Source organism: Vulpes vulpes, chromosome 13, assembly GCF_048418805.1.
Source record: "Vulpes vulpes isolate BD-2025 chromosome 13, VulVul3, whole genome shotgun sequence".
In the NCBI taxonomy this organism is placed as follows: Eukaryota; Metazoa; Chordata; class Mammalia; order Carnivora; family Canidae; genus Vulpes; species Vulpes vulpes.
The window spans coordinates 128,528,692-128,554,442 of record NC_132792.1 but is presented as its reverse complement, the minus strand read 5'-3'; the positions used below and the strand labels follow the sequence as shown (position 1 = coordinate 128,554,442).

The 25,751-nt window shown below is 34.9% G+C and overlaps 1 protein-coding gene across 3 annotated transcripts in view; it reads left to right on the top strand.

The window, feature by feature from the left end:
• FMN2 (formin 2) overlaps positions 1-25,751 on the top strand; it is a 363,611-nt gene that overhangs the window by 220,745 nt on the left and 117,115 nt on the right. For all 3 annotated transcript variants that reach the window (XR_011996328.1, XM_026003374.2, XM_072732906.1), the window contains 5 exons: positions 7,838-7,929; positions 8,085-8,214; positions 9,261-9,407; positions 12,620-12,679; positions 12,832-12,952. Coding sequence is in view for 2 of the 3 variants with exons in the window: in XM_026003374.2 (XP_025859159.2) it covers positions 7,838-7,929; positions 8,085-8,214; positions 9,261-9,407; positions 12,620-12,679; positions 12,832-12,952 (550 nt within the window). In the remaining variant the exon portion in view is untranslated. The remainder of the gene's footprint in view (positions 1-7,837; positions 7,930-8,084; positions 8,215-9,260; positions 9,408-12,619; positions 12,680-12,831; positions 12,953-25,751) is intronic.

Sequence of the window (25,751 nt, the reverse complement as noted above, 5' to 3'; positions counted from 1 at the left end):
TCTTGCATCAGGCTCCCTGCAGGGAGCTTGCCTCTCCCTCTGCCTATGTCTCTGCCTTTCTCTCTGTGTCTCTCATGAATAAATAAATAAAATCTTAAAAAAAGAAAAAGAAAAATGAACTTATTTCAACAAATCGCTGTTGGTGTGGTAGTGAGAACATTAGCATCCTCTTCATATATGGGGAGTCATATATAGTATTAAAAAGCAGTGGAAGATCACTATAGAAGGGTTAAACAAGTAAGAGTGATATTATGAGCTACTTGGTACATTATGTTTTAGGATTTTGCTTGAATCTGAAGGCTAAGATATATATCTTTTTATCCCCAGTACCTGGTGTAATGCTGGTAAATGCTGGGCCTTTAAATGAATGGATGAATGAATCCCTAAAAGTCATTTGTTTTAAAGTTTGATCTTGATGATTACCTACTAGTGGACCAGAGAAGAACACTTGACACTAAATTTACTGTGAAGGCCAAACAGAGCCAAAAGTATCCAGATGACCTCTGGTTCTAGTACCAATTTATAACCACTAGCTTGACATAAATTGTGTGGTAGCTATTAAGAACAATAATATGGGGGCATTAGCAGATAAAAAATATCTGACTTTTGCTTGATCTCTCATGCTTTGCAAGGAACAAGCCAAGATGATGGGCAAGATATACACTGATCATGGTATATTAATGAATAGCAGAATCTTGCTGAATTGGTTAACATTGCTTAAACCTATTATGGTTTAGTCCTGCTTATTGTACCTTTAGACATGTAAGTATTTTTGCATGAGATGAGTGATGGGGCACGAGAGTTGTGTTGAATGTATAGATGAGTGAATTCATATGTACTTCTGCTGGGCATAGCTTTCTTATTACTTTTATTTACTTATGTTGTACTAGCATTTGAAGTGACTCACTCTGTCTCACACATTCACATTATCAATTTTGGAGTTCAAATGACCTCATAGCTGCCCTCATTATACTCTTAGGATGATGATAAGCAGTTGGAATTATCTGCATATCTTTATGTCCTCAATACTTCTTAGATTGTTCTGTCATTATGCCTCCTCTTTTTCCTGTCTGCTCTCCATGACTTGGAGGCCTTTTTTTTGTCATATTCAATTACTGATACAATTATTCAGTGTTTAAAAAAATATCACTGACTGCTTACCACATACCATAAACTCTACTGGTTACTAGGACAATAAAGATACGTGAGATGTGATCTTTCTCAAGGAGCTCCAATCAATAGAAGGTGTAGACATATATTTATATCACCACTAAGATGCTGTGATAAGCATAGCATAAAACAAAGCAACTATTGGTTCTCTGTTATCATTTTGGAAAGAAAATAATTATAGTGGAGATCAAGGTGGTTGAGGCAGGCTTTCCAGAGGAGGTCATTCATAAACCAAGCCAAGAGCAGCAAGCCAAAGTGAATGCTACATATTCAGGTAGAAGATCTGGTGTGATAGAGTCATCAGGTCCTGTGTCTTCAGCGGTGACTGCGAATACAAGAAGCAGAGAAATTTTAGAGGCGAGGCAAATCAATGAGATTAGTTCTCCATCTATTTAGGGTCAATGTATTCTTCAAACTCGGATCTTACCTCTTTTTTCTGAAGCTCTACCCTAGCCACGTTACCCTAGCCCAAAGTATTTGCTCCACAGTATTACAAATTTATGATCTCAAGCTATAAAATCTTAGAATAGTTGATTATATGTAGAAAAAAATAACAAGTGTGTTGTTGTGCTTGAGTCCAAAATAATCCGTTTCATAAATACAGAATAGGAGAAGCAGAATAGAGTCTATAAACATGAAAAATAATGCAAAGGTTTTAGACCACTGATAAAGGATATGGGGCTCCTCCAAATATTGTCCTTAATTTTAGGCTACACTAACAGCAGCAGTATTTCTGGAATGATGCAGTTGAGAAGCAGACTGTACGATGGGAGAGTTATATGACACTGTTGTGTGTGCCTCATTTGTAAGCCATCAGAAAACTACTCAAACAGCAACTGTAATTATAATAGGCTCACATTCATACCATAGGAAATGTAAAGAACCAAAATACTTAGAAGACAAAAGAGGAAAAATTTAGCTTTCCCAAATATTTGAAAGGAATTTTCAGTTGTTTAGGGTGAGAATGAGTTTTTGTCACTGGAGGTGTTTGAGTATGGTGAATGTTGAAGATAATATAATCATCATTTGGATAAGAAGATTTTACCAGATGTCAGTTTCCAAACTCTGCTCCGTGGGTGCCCAGGGACTCTACTTTTTTCCCCAAAGGGGTCTGCAAGATAAGAATGATTTTCGTAATAACACTAAGATATTACTTGCTTTTCTGGCAGTGTAAGTGTTTGTACTGATGGCTCAAAGGCAGTGAAAGGTAAACATTCTGGCACCTCTGCCAGTATCAAGGCAGTAGAACCACACATTTACACGTCATTATAATTCTTCATTGCCATGCAATTGGCAGGGGCGTAAAAAGATGACTTAGTTTAAGAGTGTCCTTAATGAACAGTGAAAATTATTATTTTATTAAAATTCAACTCGAGTATGTCTTTTTAATGCTCTGTGTGATAAAATGGGAAGTACACACAAAGTGTTTCTGTTACATGGTACAGTACAACAGATAGTTTGATAAAAACCACTTGTCACTGGACACCATTTCTATTTGAAAATCTGATTGGCAAACTGGGATTATTAGTAAGTTGGGGTTTGGTAGATATTTTCTTCAAAATGTACAAAGTAAGTGGTCACTTCAAGGAAAACAATTGTTGATTGTTGCCAACCATAAAATTCAAGATCTGAAGTAAACAATAGAATTTTGGAAATTTTATGTTTGCTACCATAAGCTTGAAAGCTTCATTATATTTAAAGACTTTTTAAAAATAAGATGAATAGTGATTTTTTAAAAATTGATTTAATTTTTTTATTTTTAAAGATTTATTTTTTATTAGAGAAAAAAAATGAGTGGGGGAGGAGCAGAGGGAGAGGGAAAGAGAATCCTCAAGCAGACTCCCTGCTGAGTGTGAAGTGGGACTTGGGACTCCATCCTAGAACTCTGAGATTATGATCTGAGCTGAAATCAAGAGTTGGATACTTAACCTACTGAGCCACCCAGGCGCCCCCAAAATTGATTTTATTTTTAATGCCATAAAGTTACATACGCCAGTATTTGGAAGAAGAATGCAGTTTATGGGTCGTGGATATGAGACAAAGCAAGCACCAGATTCGAGTCCCCTCAGCCCTGACTGTGAAATTCAGTGTTCCTTGGCTGCCTCCATAAGGGAGGCTGAGGGAAGCTAAAACTCAATGCCTTTTGAGTAGCCCATCTTGCAGGAATTTGGAAAGAGGATGCTTACCACAGATTGGTGAAGACTGGACCAAACCAGTCTGTGCCAAGATGCATCCCAGCACTGACCTTTCCCCAACTTTTCTCTTCAACGTAATCCTAAAAATTATGCCCAGGGGTGGAGATCTAACATGTTTATTAGATATGTGATGCATGAGGAAGCATAATCTTTAAGTGCACAGGTGCTAATAAGTCCCTGCCTCTACATGCTTAGATGTCACCCTTTTGCCACCTAACTTTTTTTTAAGTTCTTTGATTTCCATTTGTTTTTTTGACGTTTAATTTGCCAACATATAGTATAACACCCAGTGCTCATCCATCAAGTGCTTTGGGGAGCTTTATCCTTCTCTTGTGTATTTAATTATTATTAAGATTTACTTAGCCATCTTCATTTGTCTTGTCGCTGTCTCTTGATATGTGTGTGTGTGTGTGTGTGTGTGTGTGTGTGTATGTGTCTAAGCCCTAGGGAAATTTACTCCTCAGTGCCTGTTACCCAGTTACTCCAACCTCCTGCCCACCTTCCCTTCCACAACCCTTTGTTCATTTCCCAGAGTTAGGAGTCTCTCATGGTTTGTCTCCCTCTCTATTTTTTCCCACTCAGTTCCCCTCCTTTCCCTTATGATCCCTTTCACTATTTCTTATATTCCCCATATGAGTGAAACCATATGATGATTGTCCTCTCCGACTGACCTACTTCACACAGCATAATACCCTCCAGTTCCATCCACATGGAAGCAAATGGTGGGTATTCGTCCTTTCTGCTTGCTGAGTAATATTCCATTGTATATATATACACCATGTCGTCTTTATCCATTCATCTGTCAAAGGACATCATGGCTCCTTACTCAGTTTGGCTATTGTAGACATTGATGCTGTGAACATTAGGGTGCAGGTGTCCCAGCGTTTCACTATATCTGTATCTTGGGGTAAATACTCAGTATTGCAATAGCTGGGTCGTAGGTACCTCTATTTTTAACTTTTTGAGGAACCTCCATACTGTTTTCCAGAGTGACTGTACCAGTTTGCATTCCCACCAACAGGGCAAGAGGGTTCCCCTTTCTCTACATCCTCTCCAACATTTGCTGTTTCCTGTCATGTTAATTTTCACCATTCTTACTGGTGTGAGGTGGTATCTCATTGTGGTTTTGATTTGGATTTCTCTGATGGCAACTGATGCAGAGTATTTTCTCATGTACTTGTTGGCCATGTCTTTGTCTTCTTTGGTGAAATTTCTCTTCATGTCTTCTGCCCATTTCATGATTGGATTGTTTGTTTCTTGGTGTTGAGTTTAAAAAGTTCTTTATAGATCTTGGATACTAGCCCTTTATCTGATACGTCATTTGCAAATATCTTCTTCCATTCTGTAGGTTGTCTTTTAGTTTTGTTGACTGTTTCTGTTGCTGTGCAGAAGCTTTTTATCCTGATTAAGTCCCAATAGTTCATTTTTACTTTTGTTTCCTTTGCCTTTATTGATGTGTATCTTGCTACAAGTTACTATGCCACCTAACTCTTTAAAAAAAAAAACAAATAAACTCTCCCTGACCTCTCTTCCAGAAATCAGCTTGTGGACATTTTTCTTTTGTGCTCTCTCCTTTGTGCTCCAGCATGAGCCCCAATAAAGCCTTGCCTGAAACTCTGGTTTGGCCTCTGATCAATTCTATTGTTTAGAGAGTCCAGGGACCCAATGTGGTATGGCATAGAGTGGCATTTAGTTCCCTTTATCATCCATAAAGTAGCACTGTCAACCCAGGGTAGCTTGCTTTCTAGAGTCATCAGAAATGGTTTAGTAGAGCATAAGTATAAAGGACTTTGCAATTAGTAATTTATGTGTACTAAATAATTTAGAGAATAACTCTATAGTATTGCCAGAAAGTCACTATGTTCTCAAGACATTGGGGAGCTTTATCCTTCTCTTGTGTATTTAATTATTATTAAGATTTACTTAGCCATCTTCATTTGTCTTGTCGCTGTCTCTTGATATGTGTGTGTGTGTGTGTGTGTGTGTGTGTGTGTGTGTGTCTGTCTAAGCCCTAGGGAAATTTACTGAGTCGGTGGAGTCAGCTTCTAGTCATTGATCTTCTTGTACCAGGACTCAACTAGGTTGAGTCTATGTCAAAGTATCTAAAGTTCAAAAAACAAAAATTAAGCCAACAAATTTGATTACTTTATCAGATTGTAAGAAGGTGGATTTCCAATCCACCCCCCACCCCAACCCCGCCCCTGAGGTTTGAGTATTGAATGTGCTTGGGCTTGAAGATAGCAGACTAATTTTCTGCTTTGGTAGAACTTATTTCTTTTAAAAGAATGAGAGATTATAGGGACTAGAAGCCTTTATAAGGTATAATTTGGTATGGACCTATAGTTCTTTTTTTTTTTTTTAATTTTTTTACTCATGAGAGACACAGAGAGGCAGAGACACAGGCAGACGGAGAAGCAAGCTCCATGCAGGGAGCCCAATGTGGGACTGGATCCCAGGACTCCAAGATCACACTCTGAGCTTAAGGCAGATGCTCAACCACCCAGGCATCCTCAAGCATCGTTATTATTAGAGGTCATCTTGTTACTTGTTTTTAAGTGGTATAATGATAGTATCCGTCGAGCTGACTTCTGGGCGGTAACTATGATAAATAAATGAGGTGGTGTTTACCCCCCTAAAATTCTGGGGCAAGGCCATAATAAACTGAAGGAAAAAAGTAAGATTATTATGCAATTTAAATTCTAGGAACAGGTTCTAAAACTTTCAAGTAGCTTGGGATATTTGCATTAAACATATTCCTTTTATACCTTTGGATCTTTTGTTGTATTATTTTAGATAGAAAATTTATTTTCAAATTCAAATCCTCAGAAGATTTACTGATCTGCTATCTAATCCCCTGTTAAAAGAAGCTTCATTTGGGGTACCTAGCTGATTCTGTTGGTAAATGTGTTACTATTGATCTTAGGATCATGAGTTTGAGCCCCACGTTGGACATAGAGCTTACTTAAAAGCAAATAAATAAAATTTTTAAATGAGCAGCTTTCGGGTCATCTGAGGCCTCCATTGGTTAACTGTCTGCCTTTGCCTTGGATCACCATCTCAGGTGATCCTGATCAGGGTCCTGGGATCTAGCCCTGCATGGGGAATCCCTGCTCAGCCAGGAGTCTGCTTCTCCCTCTCCTCTACCCTCCACTTGTGCTCTCTCTCTGGCTCTCTGTCTCAAATAAATAGTCTTTTAAAAAAATGAAAAAAAAAAAGTAAAAAAAAATTTTTTTTAAATGAGCAGTTTTTTTTAAAGCTTCCTGTGAGAAACTAGTCTTTGCCAGTTAATCCTATTACCTGAAAACTTGTATTTCAAAACAATAAGAAACAGAACATAACTGTTTTTCATATAATATCTTTAGTTTCTATAAATCTATCACATTCTATTCTATACAGTAGTCCTTGGCTAAACTGCTTAATATTTAAACAAAAAAAATAATGTGAAGGGAATTTAAGTTCTCATGATTAGACTCAAATTCAAAGTATGGTAGTCTGGGGCACCTGGGTGGCTCAGTGGTTGAGCGTCCGCCTTTGGCGTGATCCTAGAGTCCTGGGATAGAGTCCTGTATCGGGCTTGCTGCAGGGAGCCTGCTTCTCCCTCTGCCTGTGTCTCTGCCTCTTTCTCTGTGTGTCTCATGAATGAATAAAATCTTTTAAAATAGGAAAAAGTATGGTAGTCTACTGACATTTCTTAATGCATAGGAATATTGTATTTAGCTATTTTGGAACATCTTCATGAGTTATAAACTAAAGACAAGACTACAAATAAAAAGCATCCAAGTTTTTCATAAAGAAGAATAGATTAGTGTTTTTCAATGTCTATAAACTCTTCTATCATATATTGAAAATTCAGGAGAAACTCTCCTATGAAGAAATTTAGTAGGAAGGATAAAAGGAGATACTTTGGGAGAAAAGAAGCCTGAAGCCATTTTTGTGTCAAAAAGAAAACTCAGCTGAAGAATAAAACCCTTTTATTTTTGTCCCAGCACTTAATAATTCTATTGTATTTTTCCCTTAAAAAAAGCCATAAACAATGATTGTAATAGTAAATAAGTACTTTTTTTCCTTTAAATTTCTTATAACATTAGGTTCACATTACTTCCAAATTTAACTTGGTTGATTTCTGAATAAGACATACCACTTTAAAATGAAGTTCTTGTATTCTAGAGAGTATTACAAACAGCCAAGAAACAAGAGAGGAAAACTGTATTGTTTTAAAGCATACTTGAATAAATAAATGCTTTGCAGATCACTAATAGCCAATAACATTATTTGGAAGGTTTAGAGGTGATCTGGTTTGCATTTAAACATATTTACACTTTAAAATGCCTTCATGAATTAAGTCAAGCTTTACGGCAAACAGATGCTAAGAAATATGAAAATATATAGAGGTTTTCTATATTAAAATTACCATAATCTAAGAGATTAATTTCACCAGATTTTGAATAACTGCTTGGCATTATTTTTTCCAGAGAGCACAGTCAGATGAACTTGAAAAAATCGAGAAGCATGGCCGGTCCTCCAAAGACAAGGAAAATGCCAAGTCTCTGGACAAACCTGAACAGTAAGCACACCTTGAAAGCTTGTGAGGGTGGCCAGGCTATGGGCAGCCTGTTTCCATATGGAAAATATAGTGTCTTCATAATTGTTCTGATAGGAGAATAGACATCTGTTTATGTGAATTATATTTTTCCTCTTAACTTGGCTTTATTTCCTTAGGTTCCTTTATGAACTGTCACTAATCCCCAACTTTTCAGAGCGAGTCTTTTGTATCCTGTTCCAGTCCACATTTTCAGAAAGTATTTGCTCAATTCGTCGTAAACTGGAATTGCTACAGAAATTGTGTGAGGTGGGTTCTGGTCTGTAGAATGCTGACAATTGAGTTCTGATGCTGAATTGTGTTCAGTCGTGTTCATATTTTAAAAACTTTTTTTTACTATATTCTCTAAGTATGCATAAATTTTCAGGAGAGCAGTTCCACAGAAGACAAGGTACCACAATGGCTTCCAGATCAAAGCAAACGATGATTGGTGCACACCGTCACAGGGTGCTATTGCTGGAGTATGCTTGTTGGGTTCCTACCTCCAGGGATTTCTGTTCCCTCTGCTTTTGCCAAAATGGTCTGATCCTGTCCTACCTCAGACTCCAGATTCGATGCGATTTGAAGGCATTTCATTTACTTTCCTTCAGTTTTGGAAGGGGCCTTCAACAAACTGTTAATGATTCTATCCAAATAGTTTAGTAACAGCTGTATGACTCAACAGCAGATAAATATTCTTCCAAAAATAAAGAATAAATGCTCGGCAGAAATTGCCAATATTTCCATTTAAAACAATTTGTCAAAAATCAATTGTACCATTCGTTCTCGTTGTGGTAAATCATTTTGAAAACTAGTAAGATGTTATTAAAGACACATTTTCAGAGGAAAGAAGACATGCAAATTGCAGCTGAGCTTTGTATTTTGGAAGAAGTGAGTGTGAACTTTTCAGGGATAAATCTAAATTTGGAAATTAATCTTTATAGCTGTGTTTTGGCTTCCCACAGCTTGTGCCAAAAGTTTCTATTGCTCCAGAGTTAGGTACAATTAGGGTGATGGCAATGACATTATTTTGTAGTAGTTCTCCTATTACAACCTTATTTGTTTTCTGTGCAATTATATCATAGAAATAGCCTAGAATGGTATCTCTCAGTTTACAAATGTATATCTGAATGTTGTAGGTGGCACAACTTCTTAAAATTAACTTTGGAAACACTGCTCTTAAAATACCCTAATAATAAGCACCGATACATTTTGATTGTCACCCAAAATTATTAGTGTAATATCTGCCACTGATTTAAGATAATTCAAAGAAAACTTTGTCTGAGAGAGAAAATTTTCTTTATGCTGTTTTGCAGACATTAAAAAATGGTCCAGGCGTTATGCAGATTCTGGGTTTGGTTCTTGCTTTTGGCAACTACATGAATGGTGGAAACAAGACTCGAGGACAGGCAGATGGCTTTGGATTAGACATTCTTCCGAAGCTGAAAGATGTCAAAAGCAGTGTAAGTATTTTGTATGAATGAATGTAGGCAATTTGAGGATTAGATGTTTTGTTTAGTAATAAGTTTGACTCTAAACCTGTTGCAATAAATGTTTATGTTCCGAATTCTTTATCTTCTGAGTCAGATAAAAGTATATGGCCATCAAAAGTTTATGGTTTTGTGAATAATAATACTTTCTAAAATGAGTAATTGTGAATCCTATGACTAATGAATAATTGAGTAGAGAATTTTTAAATAGAATGAAAAATAATTATTTTTATCATTACCATGTTTGCTAATATTTATCGCTTTGGACTCTGAGGACTAATTTTCATAAATTAGACATTCTTCTTCTCTTCTGTGTTAAATAATGGAGGCGAACAGGCTTGTGCTTTTAAAACAAAGCAAAGATGGGTGAAAATAGATTGTAAACAAAATGTAAAAGATGATCCTGCTTTTCTACATATCATTCTCCCCTTTATACTGATATGTGTGAGAATGCCTAAGCCTTTTTGCAGGACTAATTAATTTTTGATCTGCTTCTATACTTGTATTTGTTTAAAATTAACATCTCAGATTATGAGTGTCAGTAAAAATAGAAGATTAAGGAAACAACTATGATGTTTAGAGTTAATGTCTGAGACTGTAAACTTAGAAAATAGTAGAATTCTGTTTCTCTGATAAAAGAATCTCCACACAGAACTGTTTGATAAAGGAAATTAGGGTAATGTTTTTAAAATAGTAAATTTAAGTAAACAACTGACTCATAGAAATGGAAATACTAGAATTGTTTTTCCTAGATAATGAATATAGTTCACCCTTGAATGATGCCGAGGCACTGACCTCCTGCTCAGGTGAGGATCCACACATAACTTTTGACTCTCCCAAAGCTTAACTACCAATATCCTACTGTTGTTGATGAGAAGTCTTACGATAACGTTACTTGACACCTATTTCTTGTTACATGTAATGTATACAGTATTCTTACAACAGAGTAAGCTAGGGAAAAAAATGTTATTAAAAAGATCAAAAGGAAGAGAAAATATATTCCCAGTACTGTACTGTATTTGTTGAAAAAACCTATGTGTAAGTGGACCCACACAATTCAAACTCATGTTATTCAAGGGTCAACTATAATCTCCCACATAAGAAAGACATACTTCTTTTTGTTTTTTCTATTGGCCCACAAATAATTTGCTCATTCATTCATACTTCTACTCATACATCCATTTACCATTCTTTTCATTGAGTTCTGTGATATGCAACACACTGCTCTTCCAAAATTCAATAAAGCTATCATCCTGTTTTGCAACACCAGCAGCATATACTTTTTGTGATTTTTAAAATTCAGATCCTATCATATTTGCATGTCACAAGTTTTCACAGGAACCTCCAATTTGTCAACCTAATAAATCATATTTATCCAAAAGCAAAAGCTCTCTTTGAAGCACTTGAATGTGGCTCATAGTTCTTCTTCTTCAAAGCACTATGAATGTGGTTCATAGTTCTTAAGAACGATGGCTGGTTTGAAACAAGTAACATTTGCAAATAGCACTGGAATATAAATATCATCAACACAATATTTAAGTTACAGAAGTGGATCTGAAATAGATTCTGTAATCATAATTATATATAAGGGATTATTTGTTTTTTTATTGGTTGATATATCTCATTCAATCCCCCAATAAGTTAAATTTTATTAATTTAAATAACTAAGAGAAATCTAGATAAAATTACATAATAAAATCAAGAAGCAAGATTTTATTTTATAATTTCACTTGCAGTCTCACAATATATAAAGTCTTCCTGATTTGGTTCTTTCTCTATAAAACAAATATAACTGTATCTACTTCTTAGTAGTATTTGTAGACCTACATGGACAGAGCTGTTATTTAGATGACTTAGAATTTTCACTCAGCATGCATATCAGCACACATTTAATAAATGCTTTGTTAATTGATTCATATACTGTTAACCATTGCATTGATATATGTTAGGAAAGAGGTAAGTTGCTTAAATTATTTACAAGCAAAGTCTCTAATAAATACACTGCTTTTATTATTGTAATATATTACTAGTAATATATTATTATTATAAATTACTATGAGGGAAGTCTCTAAAAGGTGAATTCATATCAAATTAAATTATAAAGGGATATTGCTTTTTATAAATAGAGGGAAAATGATGTTTAAGCTGAACACTTTAGGAGATGTAGTTTGTGTCATAAGGTTTTTAAAAATATATATATATTTGTCCTCCCACATTCAAATTATCTAGCAGTAATTTCAAGTGATGCAAAAAAAGAGAAATAATTAAAACTTAATATCTCTAAGTATGCCAGAAAGAGAGTGTAAAACTATTCCTTGAAAACTATTTGAATAGAAACAATTCTTCATGTTTTTCTATAGTAGTAAATACATTGCATTATTTATAGTTGTGAGGATATTAATTCCTCAATCTCAGTTGCTGACTAGCAATTTATAATATGCATATTTGCATTTTTAAAGCTCCTGCTTAGGGGCACCTGGGTGGCTTAGTGATTGAGCGTCTATGTCTGGCTCAAGTCGTGATCCTGAGGTCCTGGGATCGAATTCCACATTAGGCTCCCTGTGGGAAGCTTGCTTCTCCCTCTGCTTATGTCTCTACCTTCCTCTGTGTGTCTCGTATGAATAAGCAAATTTTTAAAATTGTAGAAAAAGTAAAGTTCCTGCTTTTTTAAAAAAATTTTAATTTATTATTATTATTTTTTTAAGTTCCTGCTTACTTAAAATAATACTTAACACTATTTTCCTAATCTATATACTAATAAGCCTTTGTCAAACTTACTGTTGGAGTGATACCTGCTGGTCCAGAAATGGTATAGAAATGCTGGCAATATTTAGTCATTTCAGCTAAAATAATAGTTATACCTTTTAATAATAAAACATGACAGTTAATGAACTAATTTTCTGACTGAGGAGGGTAAAAACAGGAAAGTATTCACAGCTGAGACTCCACCCTTGAACAGCTGTGCTTCCACTTGGAGCTTAGATTAGAACATTGGGAAAAACAAGATCTTCTGTGCCATTAAACTCCTTAGATGCAGTGGCTGAAGTACTTTGAAACATGGACTTTCACATTTTATTCTAAATGTTTCCATTTATATATTGATTTACTGGTATTTATTTTATTTGACATTGTATATTTAATATTTCAAAAAATATATTTTTACTTACTTTGGTCTTTCTGCCTAGGACAATAGCAGAAGCCTTTTATCATATATTGTTTCCTATTATCTTCGAAATTTTGATGAGGTAAGACATTTTTTACATATAGTTGATTTTGTTATTCTTTGTTGTTGAATGATTGGCAGTGTTTGTTGTTGTTTCACTGTTAGCATTGTTGTGTTATTCTTATTTATATTGATGATGATTTGTTTTAAAATTATGTGTTTCTTGCTAATTAGGATGCTGGAAAAGAACAGTGTGTTTTTCCACTGCCAGAACCCCAGGACCTTTTTCAGGCCTCACAGATGAAGTTTGAAGATTTTCAAAAAGATCTCAGAAAACTCAAGAAGGACTTGAAAGGTAACTCATAATCTTAAAGAATCATGTTTTGTACTACTTATGTTTTTTTAATGAGAAAAACACAGACTTTTCAATATTTTTCAAGAACGTAAATCTTTAACAGCTTTGTAAAACTACAGTTTTTTTTTTAGTGTGGCAAAAGAAAAATGATCTCATTCATTTGTTGTTTAAAAAGTTATATGTATTAGACATTTAGCTATTGAGTAGTATATTGGTTATTTGAATAGCAATCCCTTTCATCAGAAGCAAATTTGATTATCTTGTTTTCACTTTAAGCCAAGCATTTGTACATTTATCATGTTATTGTTAAAAGAGAAATAGTTCCTCCTATACTCCCTTGGTATACTTTGCACAAGATGTTGTGGCTTATGAACTTTACTGGGAACAAAAAAATATTCCTCTTTCACATATTTGGTAACATTTTATTTTTAGTAGAGAAACCTTGTATCAAATCATTTTGAACTGAGTCTGGAATTTTTCAGGTTTTTAAATTAAAAGTAAATTTAAAGGGCACCTGGGTAGCTCATTCGGTTAAGAGTCCAACTCTTGACTTCATCTCAGATCATAATCTCAAGGTTGTGAGATCAAGTCCCAGGTCAGGCTCTGCACTCAGCAGGGAGCCTGCTTGAGATTCTCTCTCTGCCTCTGCCCCTTTACCTATCTCTTTCCCTTTCTCTCTCTCTTAAAAAAAAAAAAAGTAACATTTAAAGTAAAAGCTCTCCAAATTGGAAAGGAAGAAGAAAAACTCACTATTTGCAAAGGATAATATTTTGTATATAGAAAACCTTAGGAAAAAAGAAAAGAAAACCTTAGAGACTGCACCAGAAACTATTAGAACCAGTAAGTTAAGTTTCAGGGTACAAAATCAATAAATAAAAATCTATTGCATTTTTATACACCAACAACAGACTGTTCAAAAGAGAAATTAAGGATTTGATCTCATTTACAATTTCATCAAAAAAAAATACCTAGGAATAAATTTAACCAAGGAAAGACAAGATGTGTACACTAGAACCTATAAGACATTGGTGAAAGAAATTGAAAAATGTACAAATAAATGGAAAGCTATTCCATACTTATTGTTTGGAAGACTTAATTTTGTTAAAAATGTCTATTACCCAAAGCAATCTACAGATTCCATGCAGTGCCTTTTGAAATTTGAATGCCATTTTTCACAGAATTAGAACAAATCATCCTAAATTTTGTATAGGAACTATAAAAGATCCCAAATAGCCAAAGAAATTTTGAGAAAGATGAATAGAACCGGAGATATTACACTCCCTGACTTCAAGCTATATTACAAAGCTATAGTAATTAGAAGAGTATAATATTGGCATAAAAACAGACACATTGGTCAACTGAATAGAATAGAAAGCCCAGAAATAAGCCCATACATATACAGTCCATTTAGGACAAAGGAGGCAAGAATATTCACTGAGGAAAGTATGGTCTTTTCAATAAATGGAGTTTGGGAGAACTGGACATCCAAATGCAAAAAAATGAAACTGGACAGTATCTTATATCATATTCAAAAATTCACTCAAAATAGGCTAAAGACCTGAATGTAAGACCAGAAACCATAAAACTTGTAGAAGAAAATATCAAGCTCCTTGATATCAGTCTTGGTGATATTTTTTTGGATCTAACTCCAAAGGCAGTGGCAACAGAAGCCAAATAAACAAATGGGACTATATCAAACTAAAAAGCTTCTGCACAGCAAAGGAAACTGTTAACAATAGGACAAATCAACTTACTGAATGGGAGAGAAGATATTTGCAAATGATAAATCCAATAAGGGGTTAGCCACGAAAATATATAAAGAACTCCTACAACTTAAAAACAAAAACACAAACATTCCAATTAAAAAATGGGCAGAGGATCTGAATAGACATTTTTCCAAAGAAGACATACCAATGGCCAAGAGGCACATGAAAAGATACTCAGCATCACTAATCATCAGGGAAATGCCAATTAAAACTATAATGAGCTATCATTTCACACCTATTGGAATGGCTATTATCAAAAGGACAAGAAACAGCAAATGTTGGCAAGGATGTAGAGAAACAGGAATCTGCTTACTCCGTTGGTGGGATTGTAAATTGGTGCAGCTACTGTGAAAAACAGTATGGAGGTTTCCAAAAATTAAAAAATAGAACTGTCATCAAATCCAGCAGTGTTACTTCTGGATATTTATCTGAAGAAAATGAAAACACTAATTTGCAAAGCTATATGCAGCCCTCTTGTTCATTGCAGCATTATTTACAATGGCCAAGATATGGAAGCAACAGAAGAGTCCATCAAGAAATGTATTGATAAAGATGTTTTATTTATGTGTATATGTATAGTTTGTGTACATGCACACAGGAGTATTACTCAGCCATAAAGAAGGATGAAATCTTATTTGCAACAACATGAATGGACCTTGAGTGTATATTGTTCAGTGAAATAAGTCTCACAGAAAAAGACAAATACTATATGATTTAACTTATGTGTAGAATCTAAAAAACAAAGTAGGAAAACAAAACAAAGCTCATAGATACAAAGAACAAATTGGTAGTTGCTAGAGGGGAGGGGTTTGGAATGGTGGGCAAAATGAGTGAAGGGGATCATGAGGTACAAATTTCCAATTATGACATAAATATGTCATGGGGGTGTAACATAAAGCGTAGTGAATTTAGTCAGTAATACTGTATTACAAATTCGAAAAATGGTTAGGAAGGAAATCTTACGAATTCCCATCCCAGTTGGGGTGCCTGGGTGGCACAGTGGGTTAAGTGCTTGGCTCTTAGTTTTGACTCAGGTTGGAATTTCAGAGTCATGAGATCAAGCTCTGCGTTAGCCTCTGGACTCTGTGTGGAGTCTGCTTAGGATCTATCTCCCTCTGCCCTTCCCCACCTCTCTCTCTCTCTCTCTCTCTCTCTCTCTCTCTCTCTCTATCTAATAAATAAATCTTAAAAGAACTCCCATCACAATGAAAAAAATTAACTATATGTGGTGACTGATGTTAACTAGACTTATTGTGGTGTTCATTTCACAATGTATAGAAATGTTGAGTCATTATATTGTACACCTAAAACTAAAATAATCTTGTATGTCAATTATACTTTAGTGATAATTTTTAAGATAAAGAGAGTTATAGTGAAAAAAGGTAACATTTCCAGGGAGTCAAATAGTTTATAATTTTTTTTAGTTTTATATGTAAAATCTCTTTATTCCCTTTATGATCATGAGGGTTCTTGTTGCAGAATTGAGAGTGCCTCTGCTGTCTATTTCAGCTCACTCTTGCTAAGTGTGTTTGTTAAGTACAGACAGACAGGGAATAAATAGATTTATGTAAGATTTTCATTTGAGGTTGTATTACTAGATGAGAAGAAGTGACTTAGTTACCTCTTTCCATAAATCAAATATGATATCACTTTTTAAGAGATTGAATCCTAGTTTTGAAATAGTCATCCAAAGATTTTGTTCTGTAAGGAAATTTATGAAGTTGTTAAATTCTTATCACAGATGCTTATAAAACTTAAATCAACAGAGCAACATTATATAGTTTGCTTATATTTTCTAAACACTCTACAACATTTATTTATAGCCCTGATGCATGTTATGCATTTGCTTGTGCTATGCATAAGAAAAGTTATAATCATCACTGCCAAGGAGGGGTGAAATTCTGTCCTGTAGATGTTCTCGCTTAGAACCTCAAATATGGGTGCTCATTAATTGAGCCCAAGAATGACTGCCTTGTAAACAACCCAACATTCATGTATAGTATGTATTATACTTCAAAATTTGCCAGGTATCTTGGTTTCCTTAAGAAATTCTGTATTTTCTCTCTCTCTCTCTCTCTTTCTCTGTCTCTTTAATGTGATGCTACGGGGAATTTCTGGAATATCTGGAAAGTACTTTGCACTTTGATTAACAATTTGGTCTTGCAGAGAATTCTGTAGTTTGCAGGTGATTTATTACCAGGGGATTCCTGTTTGCTTTGGATTCCTGTGCATCACTTTGGAATGTTACCGCAATTATTTTTTATCTACATAGTTTTTTACTATAGTTATTAAACATACATGTAGCCCTGAAAATGCCACGTTCTCACAAGTCTCTTTGAGCTAAAACAAAGAAATTAGCATATACCAGATAGTGGTTTTGAAAAGGACAAGTAACCAGTGCCACTGAGTACTGTTTCCTCTTACACATCTGTCTTGTGATAAACTACACAGATTAAGCATTGAGGGGGCATCTTGGCAATTTTTAGTACCTCAGAGGGGTGAGAAGGTGACGATTTTAAGCCCTACCATTTATACTTTTTGTTGGGATACGACTAATTTTTCTAAAAAGCCTATTCCCTAAACTAGGACCGATAGCATTTGCTCACCCAGTATATTTCCTCATTTGTGTGTGATTGTTAAAATTTGCTGCTCTAGAAATGGAACATTTCATGACCAAATGAAGATAAGAACTGCTGGGATAAGATAAATTTAAAGGTAATTCACAGTCTTCTCAGAAAGAAGGGTTGGCAAGCAGTTCTCTAATTTATTTGACCACAGAGTACATTTTTCAGAGTATCTGGTAGTTTCTCTAGTTGGTGGAACACATTTTAAGAAATGCAAGCCTGGTACCATGTTAGTAGCAGAAGCATGGCATTTGCCTCAGAGGAGCTCACAGTGAAAGTGGGGAAATGAAACTATAGTTTAAGAACTAATGTAATTATGTATTACTATTCTTGTAAAATGATATTAGCTTGAAGAACTATTTACAAGGCTGTCAGACTCTGAGACATCCATTAAATACTGACAAAAATCATAATTTAATCATACCTATTATGTTTTGCTTTTCTAGAATTTGAGTTTTTCCATTTAAAAAAACATTTCGTGATACAAGGAAGGAAATCTTATGAGCTGAAATTTAAATTCAATTTCTGGGAAAGTTTTAGCATATGAATACAGCATTTTAAATCAACAAAGCATAAAATAAAATTGCCTTGTGTCCCTTTTGGAATGCGATGTGTATAAATAGATATATACATTAATTTTACTGAATAGGAGTCAAACGGGAGAATATTGGGTTGTATTATTTTTGATATAATTTAAAGTAATGTCTACTTTGATAAATAGCCTATTAAAAATGACTCCTCCTAAGTGATCAAATTAGATAATTCATTTAGGAAGAGTCAAATAGCCTGTTCACTTTTTTTTTTTTTTTTTTTTGGCAGAAGCAAGTTGTTTCAAGATGGTTTAGAAAATGAGAGATGATGTGTATAGGGAATTTATCCCACTACTTCCCACATTGTAAATGTCCAATAAATATTAACTACTCATAATAAAGAACAAATAAATGGTGTGATTAGTTTGATAAAAAATAAACTATACCCATTAAATTACTTGTTTTCTGCCTCTATCACTTCTTTTTTTTCTGCTTACAGATGTGATTTTTATTTCTAAGGAAATACTGGGAATGATGTGTTATGGCTTAGGCATTTTAATAAAACAACTGAATCTCGTCTTAGCATTTGATAAGAACATCCACTAAGTTTAGTTTCTATACTTGTTTCCCAAGATTTCCACAGCTCCTCAGGGTGCTCCCCTGGCTTTCTTAGCTCAGTGACATGTAGTTTGTTAAGCAACCTGATCTGCTTTTGATCCTTCTGGCTGTCAGCAGCTTTTCTTGATGCAGTCCTGCCAAATGACGACTTCTATTCCAGTGCCTTTCTCAGCTAGAAATTGTAGCACTTGCCACATGACTTAAATCAACTCAACATGTACGGGGCATTGGGTAATTAAATTACCGGAACTGGGCAAGAATGTTCTCATGCAAATTATTTCTGTATCCTCCACTCCTACCCCTGCCTTCAATAATCAACTTGAAAATGTTTGAAATTCATGAACTATATCTTCAAGTTGAAGTCATGTCTGTGCTCAGAGATATACAGGAAAATTCAGCCTTCAAAATTGCTAACATAGACATATTTGTGCATAGCAATTTTATTTACAATTGTAAATTTCTAATGATTTTTGTTTGACAGATAAATGATATAAACTCCATTCAAATGTAACCAATAGCCTTTTAAGAAGCAACATTTTATTATGATTATAAATATCAGTTCAGCATAGGAACATCAAACAACACTGAGAAATGTAGAGAAAATATGTTTATCTGTGATTCTACAGTGCAGTGATAAATAATATTAGTATTTGATATATTTTTATCTAGTATGAGTGTTTATTTCACACGTAAGCACAAATTATACCATTGGAGCCATGACACATATAAATTTTGTCTATTGTACTTTCTGCCTTATAGTTGGGTAAATTAACTAACATTTACATTCTGTTTTTCTGGTTTTCTTCTGTGTTCACAAATTTTTCAGTATTCTCTCTCTGATTCCTCTAATGCATTTTGGAAGCTATAGATAATTTCTATTAATTTGTGGGCTGATCATAAATGTTTAACACATTTTCTTTATATAATGTTTAATATGCTGTAAATTTATTTAGTGTATCTTCCCAAATAAGATGGAAGTTTTAGAACATTCTAACTAATAAAGTCTCATCTTTCTTCTAGGATTTTTTTCAGGCTTCTAGTCCCAACATTTTTCTTCTGAAAATTACTAGTGTTTTATAATCATTACCTAATAACATTTATCGGTATTAAATCAGTCACTATGCTGCCATTATTGCATTCCATTTTTCTCCTTCTCATTTGGTTGTTCTGTCATTGAAGTTTGGTACATTTGAAATTTAGTCCAAAAGATGATTGGAAAGAAATCCTTATTTTTAGTTATTATTTTGTTGGATAGATAATTCTAGATTGACTTGTTTTTATCAGTATTTTGAAGATATCTTTTTTCCTTCTGTCATCTGATAAGACTGTATTAAATGTAATTGTCATTCTATTGTAGATAATCTATCCTCTCTTTGGATGACTTTTATAATTTTCTTTTTTTAATAATAAGTTTATTTTTTATTGGTGTTTAATTTGTCAACATACAGAATAACACCCAGTGCTCATCCCGTCACGTGCCCCCCTCAGTGCCTGTCACCCATTCACCCCCACCCCCCACACTTCTCCCCTTCCACCACCCCTAGTTCGTTTCCCAGAGTTAGGAGTCTCTCATGTTCTGTCTCCCTTTCTGATATTTCCCACTCATTTTTTCTCCTTTCCCCTTTATTCCCTTTCACTATTTTTTATATTCCCCAAATGAATGAGACCATATAATGTTTGTCCTTCTCTGATTGACTTATTTCACTCAGCATAATACCCTCCAGTTCCATCCATGTCGAAGTAAATGGTGGGTATTTGTCATTTCTAATGGCTGAGTAATATTCCATGTATACATGAACCACATCTTCTTTATCCATTCATCTTTCGATGGACACCGAGGCTCCTTCCACAGTTTGGCTATTGTGGACATTGCCGCTATAAACATCGGGGTACAGGTGTCCCAGCGTTTCATTGCATGTGTATCTTTGGGGTAAATCCCCAGCGGTGCAATTGCTGGGTCGTAGGGCAGGTCTATTTTTAACTCTTTGAGGAAACTCCACACAGTTTTCCAGAGTGGCTGGACCATTTCACATTCCCACCAACAGTGCAAGAGGGTTCCCTTATCTCTGCATCTTCTCCAACATTTGTGGTTTCCTGCCTTGTTAATTTTCCCCATTCTCACTGGTGTGAGGTGGTATCTCATTGTGGTTTTGATTTGTATTTCCCTGATAATTTTCTTATTATCCCTATTCATCTTTGGCTTTGCTTTAAGTGCACAATATTCATTCATTCATTCATTGTCTTGCTCTGTACTTAGTGAGAACTTTCAGCTTAAAGACTGATATTTTCCTTAATGTCTTCAGAATCCTCAATGATTCTCTGTTAGTTTTCATCACTTTTCTCTCTTTACCTGATGCTGTTTTTAGATGTACATTGGAGATACTTAGCTTACCTCTCTGTCTCCCAACTTCTCTTTCATCTTTTAAAAATCCACCCCCACCTTTTTTTGCTATAATCCTCAATGTTGTCTTCTAGCTCTTTGTCTCTCTTTGACTTTGTCCAATTTGATGTTTGTATTAACAATGCAACTAATCATGACAATATTTTTGTTTGCAATATTTCTTTTTTAAAGAAAAAAATATCAAATATATTTTTAAAGAAAAATATTTTTTCTTCTTTAAAAAAAATAAAAAAAAAGAAAAATATTTTTTTCTTTTTATTTATTTATTCATGAGAGACACAGAGAGAAAGGCAGAGACACAGGCAGAGGGAGAACCAGGCTCCATGCAGGGAGCCTGATGTGGGACTCGATCCTGGGACTCTAGGATCATGCCCTGAGCCAAAGGCAGGCGCTAAACCACTGAACCACCCAGGCATCCCAGTTTGCAATATTTCTAATGTGATTTTTATCACATACCTTTTTAACTTTAAAGTAATTTCTTGTTCTTATTTTAGATATTATCTTTCATTTATCTCTTTGATATTTATAAAACCATATTGAAGACCTTTTTTGATTTTCTTTAGTTCTTGTTTCACCTGAAACGAATTAATATTTCATTTATTAATAGTTACAAGCTATCTTTCTATTCATTAGTTTCATTTTGGTGTTGCAATGTTGATTTAAATCAAGTGTCAGAAATTCACAGCCTATCTGTTAATTGAGCCCTCTTTCTGTAAATAAAGTTCAGTTGGTACATAGGCATAGGCACACAGTTATGTCTGTATTATTTAGGATTGCCTTTGTATTGCAAGTTGTGGATTTGACAGAAACTGTCAGTCTGCCTGTCTTTTGTTCTTTCTCTTCTCCTGACCCCCGTAATCCTTAACTGTCTCATTTTTTTTTTCAATGCTTTGACACGGCCTGTTTTTGGCCTGCAGGCCAGAACCAAAGCCTCTATTAGCAGCCTGTGCCCACGTATATGTATGTATACTTGCATATTAGGCTTATTACAGATTCAGTATCAAGATAGTGAATGACTTAGCTGAGGTCTTACCTGAAGGCTATGTCTGCCTGTGCATCCTGCTCCAGTCACACAGCTGCATGTAGTCAATAACTGTTTTCTTCCTCCTTTCATGATTTGGAGAGCTCAGTCACAGCTCTGGTTTTCTAGTAGTGAGACTGGTTCCATTTCTGGCTATGTGAACTCTTCCTTCACTAGTCTCTATGTAAGCCAAGATCTTTACCTTCTCTACATGCATACTACAGTGACCTCTCACTTTAGGTCTGTTTATTAACTTGGGCTACTCTAATATTTCTGGTCTAAGGAGATATTACAGTTTTTAAAGCATACTGTGTTGTTTGGTTTTCTCTTTTTATGTTTTCATTTATTGCTATGTGTTTTCAGCAGTAAGAAGGCTCAGCCTATGAATTCATCATTCCATTTGACTGGACATCTGTATTCACTTTTATAACTTACATGTTTTTTCCCACTGAAAATTATAACATGAGCATTTTCCCATGCCATTTAATACAATTCAAAAACCATTTCAGATGATTTCATAATAATCCTTCTTATGATTGTGCCATAATTGAGTAATTTGATTCTTGTAAGAAAGAAATTAGACTTTTCCCAGTTTTCCCTACTCTTAAGAAATATGTTGAACATCTTTATTCATAATGTTTTTACTATATCTCTGATTATTTCCTTAATAGACTCTTAGAGGGGATCCCTGGGTGGCTCAACAGTTTGGCGCTTGCCTTTGGCCCAGGGTGTCACCCTTGGAGTTCCGGGATTGAGTCCCACGTCAGGCTCCCTGCGTGGAGCCTGCTTCACCCTGTGCCTGTGTCTCTACCTCTCTCTCTGTATCTCTCATGAATAAATAAATAAAATCTTTAAAAAAAAAATAGACTCTTATAATTACGAGATCAGAAGCAATGAACTTTTTTTTTTCAGATTCTTGATAATTTATTAGGTTTAGATTGTAAGGAATCTTAGAGATATTATAGTCCAACACCTTAATTATCATTCAACACATGTTTATTAAATTATTAGAAAGTCCAAATAAAAAATAGAGCTTTCCTTCATAGTTCATCAATTAATAAGAGGCCAATGATTATATGGATAACCACTTTGTAGTATAACAAATATTTTTTAGTTATATAAATAAGATACTAAGAAACACAGAAAAGGTAATGATTAAATATAATTGAGAAATTATATTTAAATCAGACTTTGAATCAGTAAAATTTTCTCCAGGAGAAAGAAAAAATTCAACAATGGCAAAGAGCATGAGCAAGTCACTGGTCTTGCAACTATTTTGGCTTTGATTATTGACCCATGAGGCCAGAGTTTTCTTCATTTATATCAGGTTTACATCTGATGGATAAAAATATTCATACCTGAGTTGGCTCATTGAAGAAGAATTCATAAGTAGGGTCAGAATTGTGCATATATATGGTTTGATAAGGCTGCTCAGCCAGTAATTTTGATTTGCCTTCCGAGGTAGATTGCTTGCCTACTCAGTGTCTGTGTTTTACATGCATTAACTCAATTTAATTCCTATGATGTTGATATTATCATTAATCCTCTCCTCAGTGATAAGGTAGCTACAAATTAGAGATGTTAAATACCCTACAAAGGAGGCTCTATTTGAACCAGGGGAACCCAATCCAGAGCTTTATGTCAACACTAGTATAGCTCCCTGTTAATGGAATTGAACCCTTCAGTGAGGATTTGACATTGACTGTGCTTAGCTCTTAGCACATGCCTGACTTGATCTGGACTCAGTAAGTAAGTGAGTGAACCAATAAAGGAAAGAAATGGATGGTAAAATCTGATAAAACTAGAGTATAGAGTGGTCAGGAATGTGCAATTAGAGGATGTCAAGGCATCCTTGGGAAGGGTCTTGAGGACTGACTGAGGAGTTTGGACTTGATTCTGCAATTGTTGCTTAGACATGGAAATGTTTTTACGCAAGGATGCAACATATTTAGACATGCATCTTTGAAAGCCCATCATGAGGATTGTGTGAATGATGGTTTACAGGGGAGATTGGAAGCAGAAGACGTAACTAGTCATAGATGTTGATAATATAAATTCCTTGTTGGGGAGCCCGGGTGGCTCAGCGGTTCAGCACCACTTTTGGCCCAGGGTGTGATCCTGGAGACCCGGGATCGAGTCCCACGTTGGGCTCCCTGCATGGAGCCTGCATCTCCCTCTGCTTGTGTTTCAGTCTCTCTCTCTCTCTGTCTCTCTCTGTGTGTGTCTCTCATGAATAAATAAAATCTTTTTTTAAAAATTTTATTTATTTATGATAGTCACACACAGAGATTGAGAGAGAGAGAGGCAGAGACATAGGCAGAGGGAGAAGCAGGCCCCATGCACCGGGAGCCCGATGTGGGCCTCGATCCCAGGTCTCCAGGATTGCGCCCTGGGCCAAAGGCAGGCGCCAAACCACTGCGCCACCCAGGGATCCCATGAATAAATAAAATCTTAAAAAAAAAAAAAAAGATAAGTTCCTTGTGGCTAGAATGAAGAGGAGAAAAGGTTATAGGAGTTTTCCAAGATACACTGGAATAAGATTCTGTAATTGTACTGATCTATACAAGGTAAAGAAAAGAGAGGTACACGATTTTTTTAATTTTAGCTTGTATACCTGGATTGATACAAAACTATTACAGAAGGGAACACAGGAGGAGTAAATAGAGATGGAAAGTAGTCTCTGACTTATTTTAGACATGTTAAAGTTCTTCAGAACTTGAGGAAATTATGTCAAGAATGAAGTAAAAAAATACACAAGGAGCATGAAAAGCCCACAATCCTGTTGTGACTTGGCTAAGATCAGAGCTCCAAGCTGAGTCAGGATCAAAGACCCCCCCACACACATTTTGGTTCAACACACCTCACTCACTTATAGTGAGTTCTATAGCCCATTTCCTATTACATCTAGAATTGTTATTCCTACTAAAAGTCAAGAGCACCCTTATTATAAGGATGATATGATTTTAAAATTAGTCTATTAAGGTATTCTAATTTTAATTAGAAATAGGTGAGAACTTGAATCTTTGAAATTGTAGTGTACTTTAGCATGGCATATGAAAGATTTGAAGGGATACTAATAGAATTACACAGTAGTTATTGAGCTGTTTTCTTTTTTTTTTTTCATTTTTAAAAATTTTATTTAAGTTCAGTTTGCCAACATCTAGTTTAACACCCAGTGCTCATCTCATCATGTGTTCTCCTTAGTGCCATCACCCAGTTACCCCATTCCCCCCAACCTCTCCTTCTGCAACCATTTGTTTGTTTCCCAGAGTTAGGAGTCTCTCATGTTTTGTGTTCCTCTCTAATTTTTCCCTACATAGTTTCCCCCCTTCCCTTATGGTCTGTTTTCTCTTTTTATATAGCATTTCTACATGACCTTGTCTTCTGTTATGTGTGTCTCATGTAATGTGAAATTTTTACAAGTAATCTATCATTTTCATTATTCTTATATTCTCATCTGAAATATTAGAGCTGTATTTTTTTAATAAATTAATTTTTATTGGTGTTCAATTTAGAGCTGTATTTTTATTGTATGTAATTTTATTGTTGGAATTTAGTATGTATCAAGCATGTCTATAAAGTACTGAGCTTGTCTTTTTAAGTCAACAAAGTTTATCCAAATAGGTGTTCTCAGCTGTACTCAGAACTGGCATTTTTTGAGCACCTTTTAATGAAGATGCTTTGCTCCATTCCTAGAGTGAAAATATGAATATGAAATTGGTTGTTATACTTTAAGAATGTATTTTATAATCGAGAAGCCTAACACTGGCATGTAATTATACCGTCGTATCATAATCATGTTAACAAATTGGTATAGAGAGCAGAGTGGAAGGTAAGCC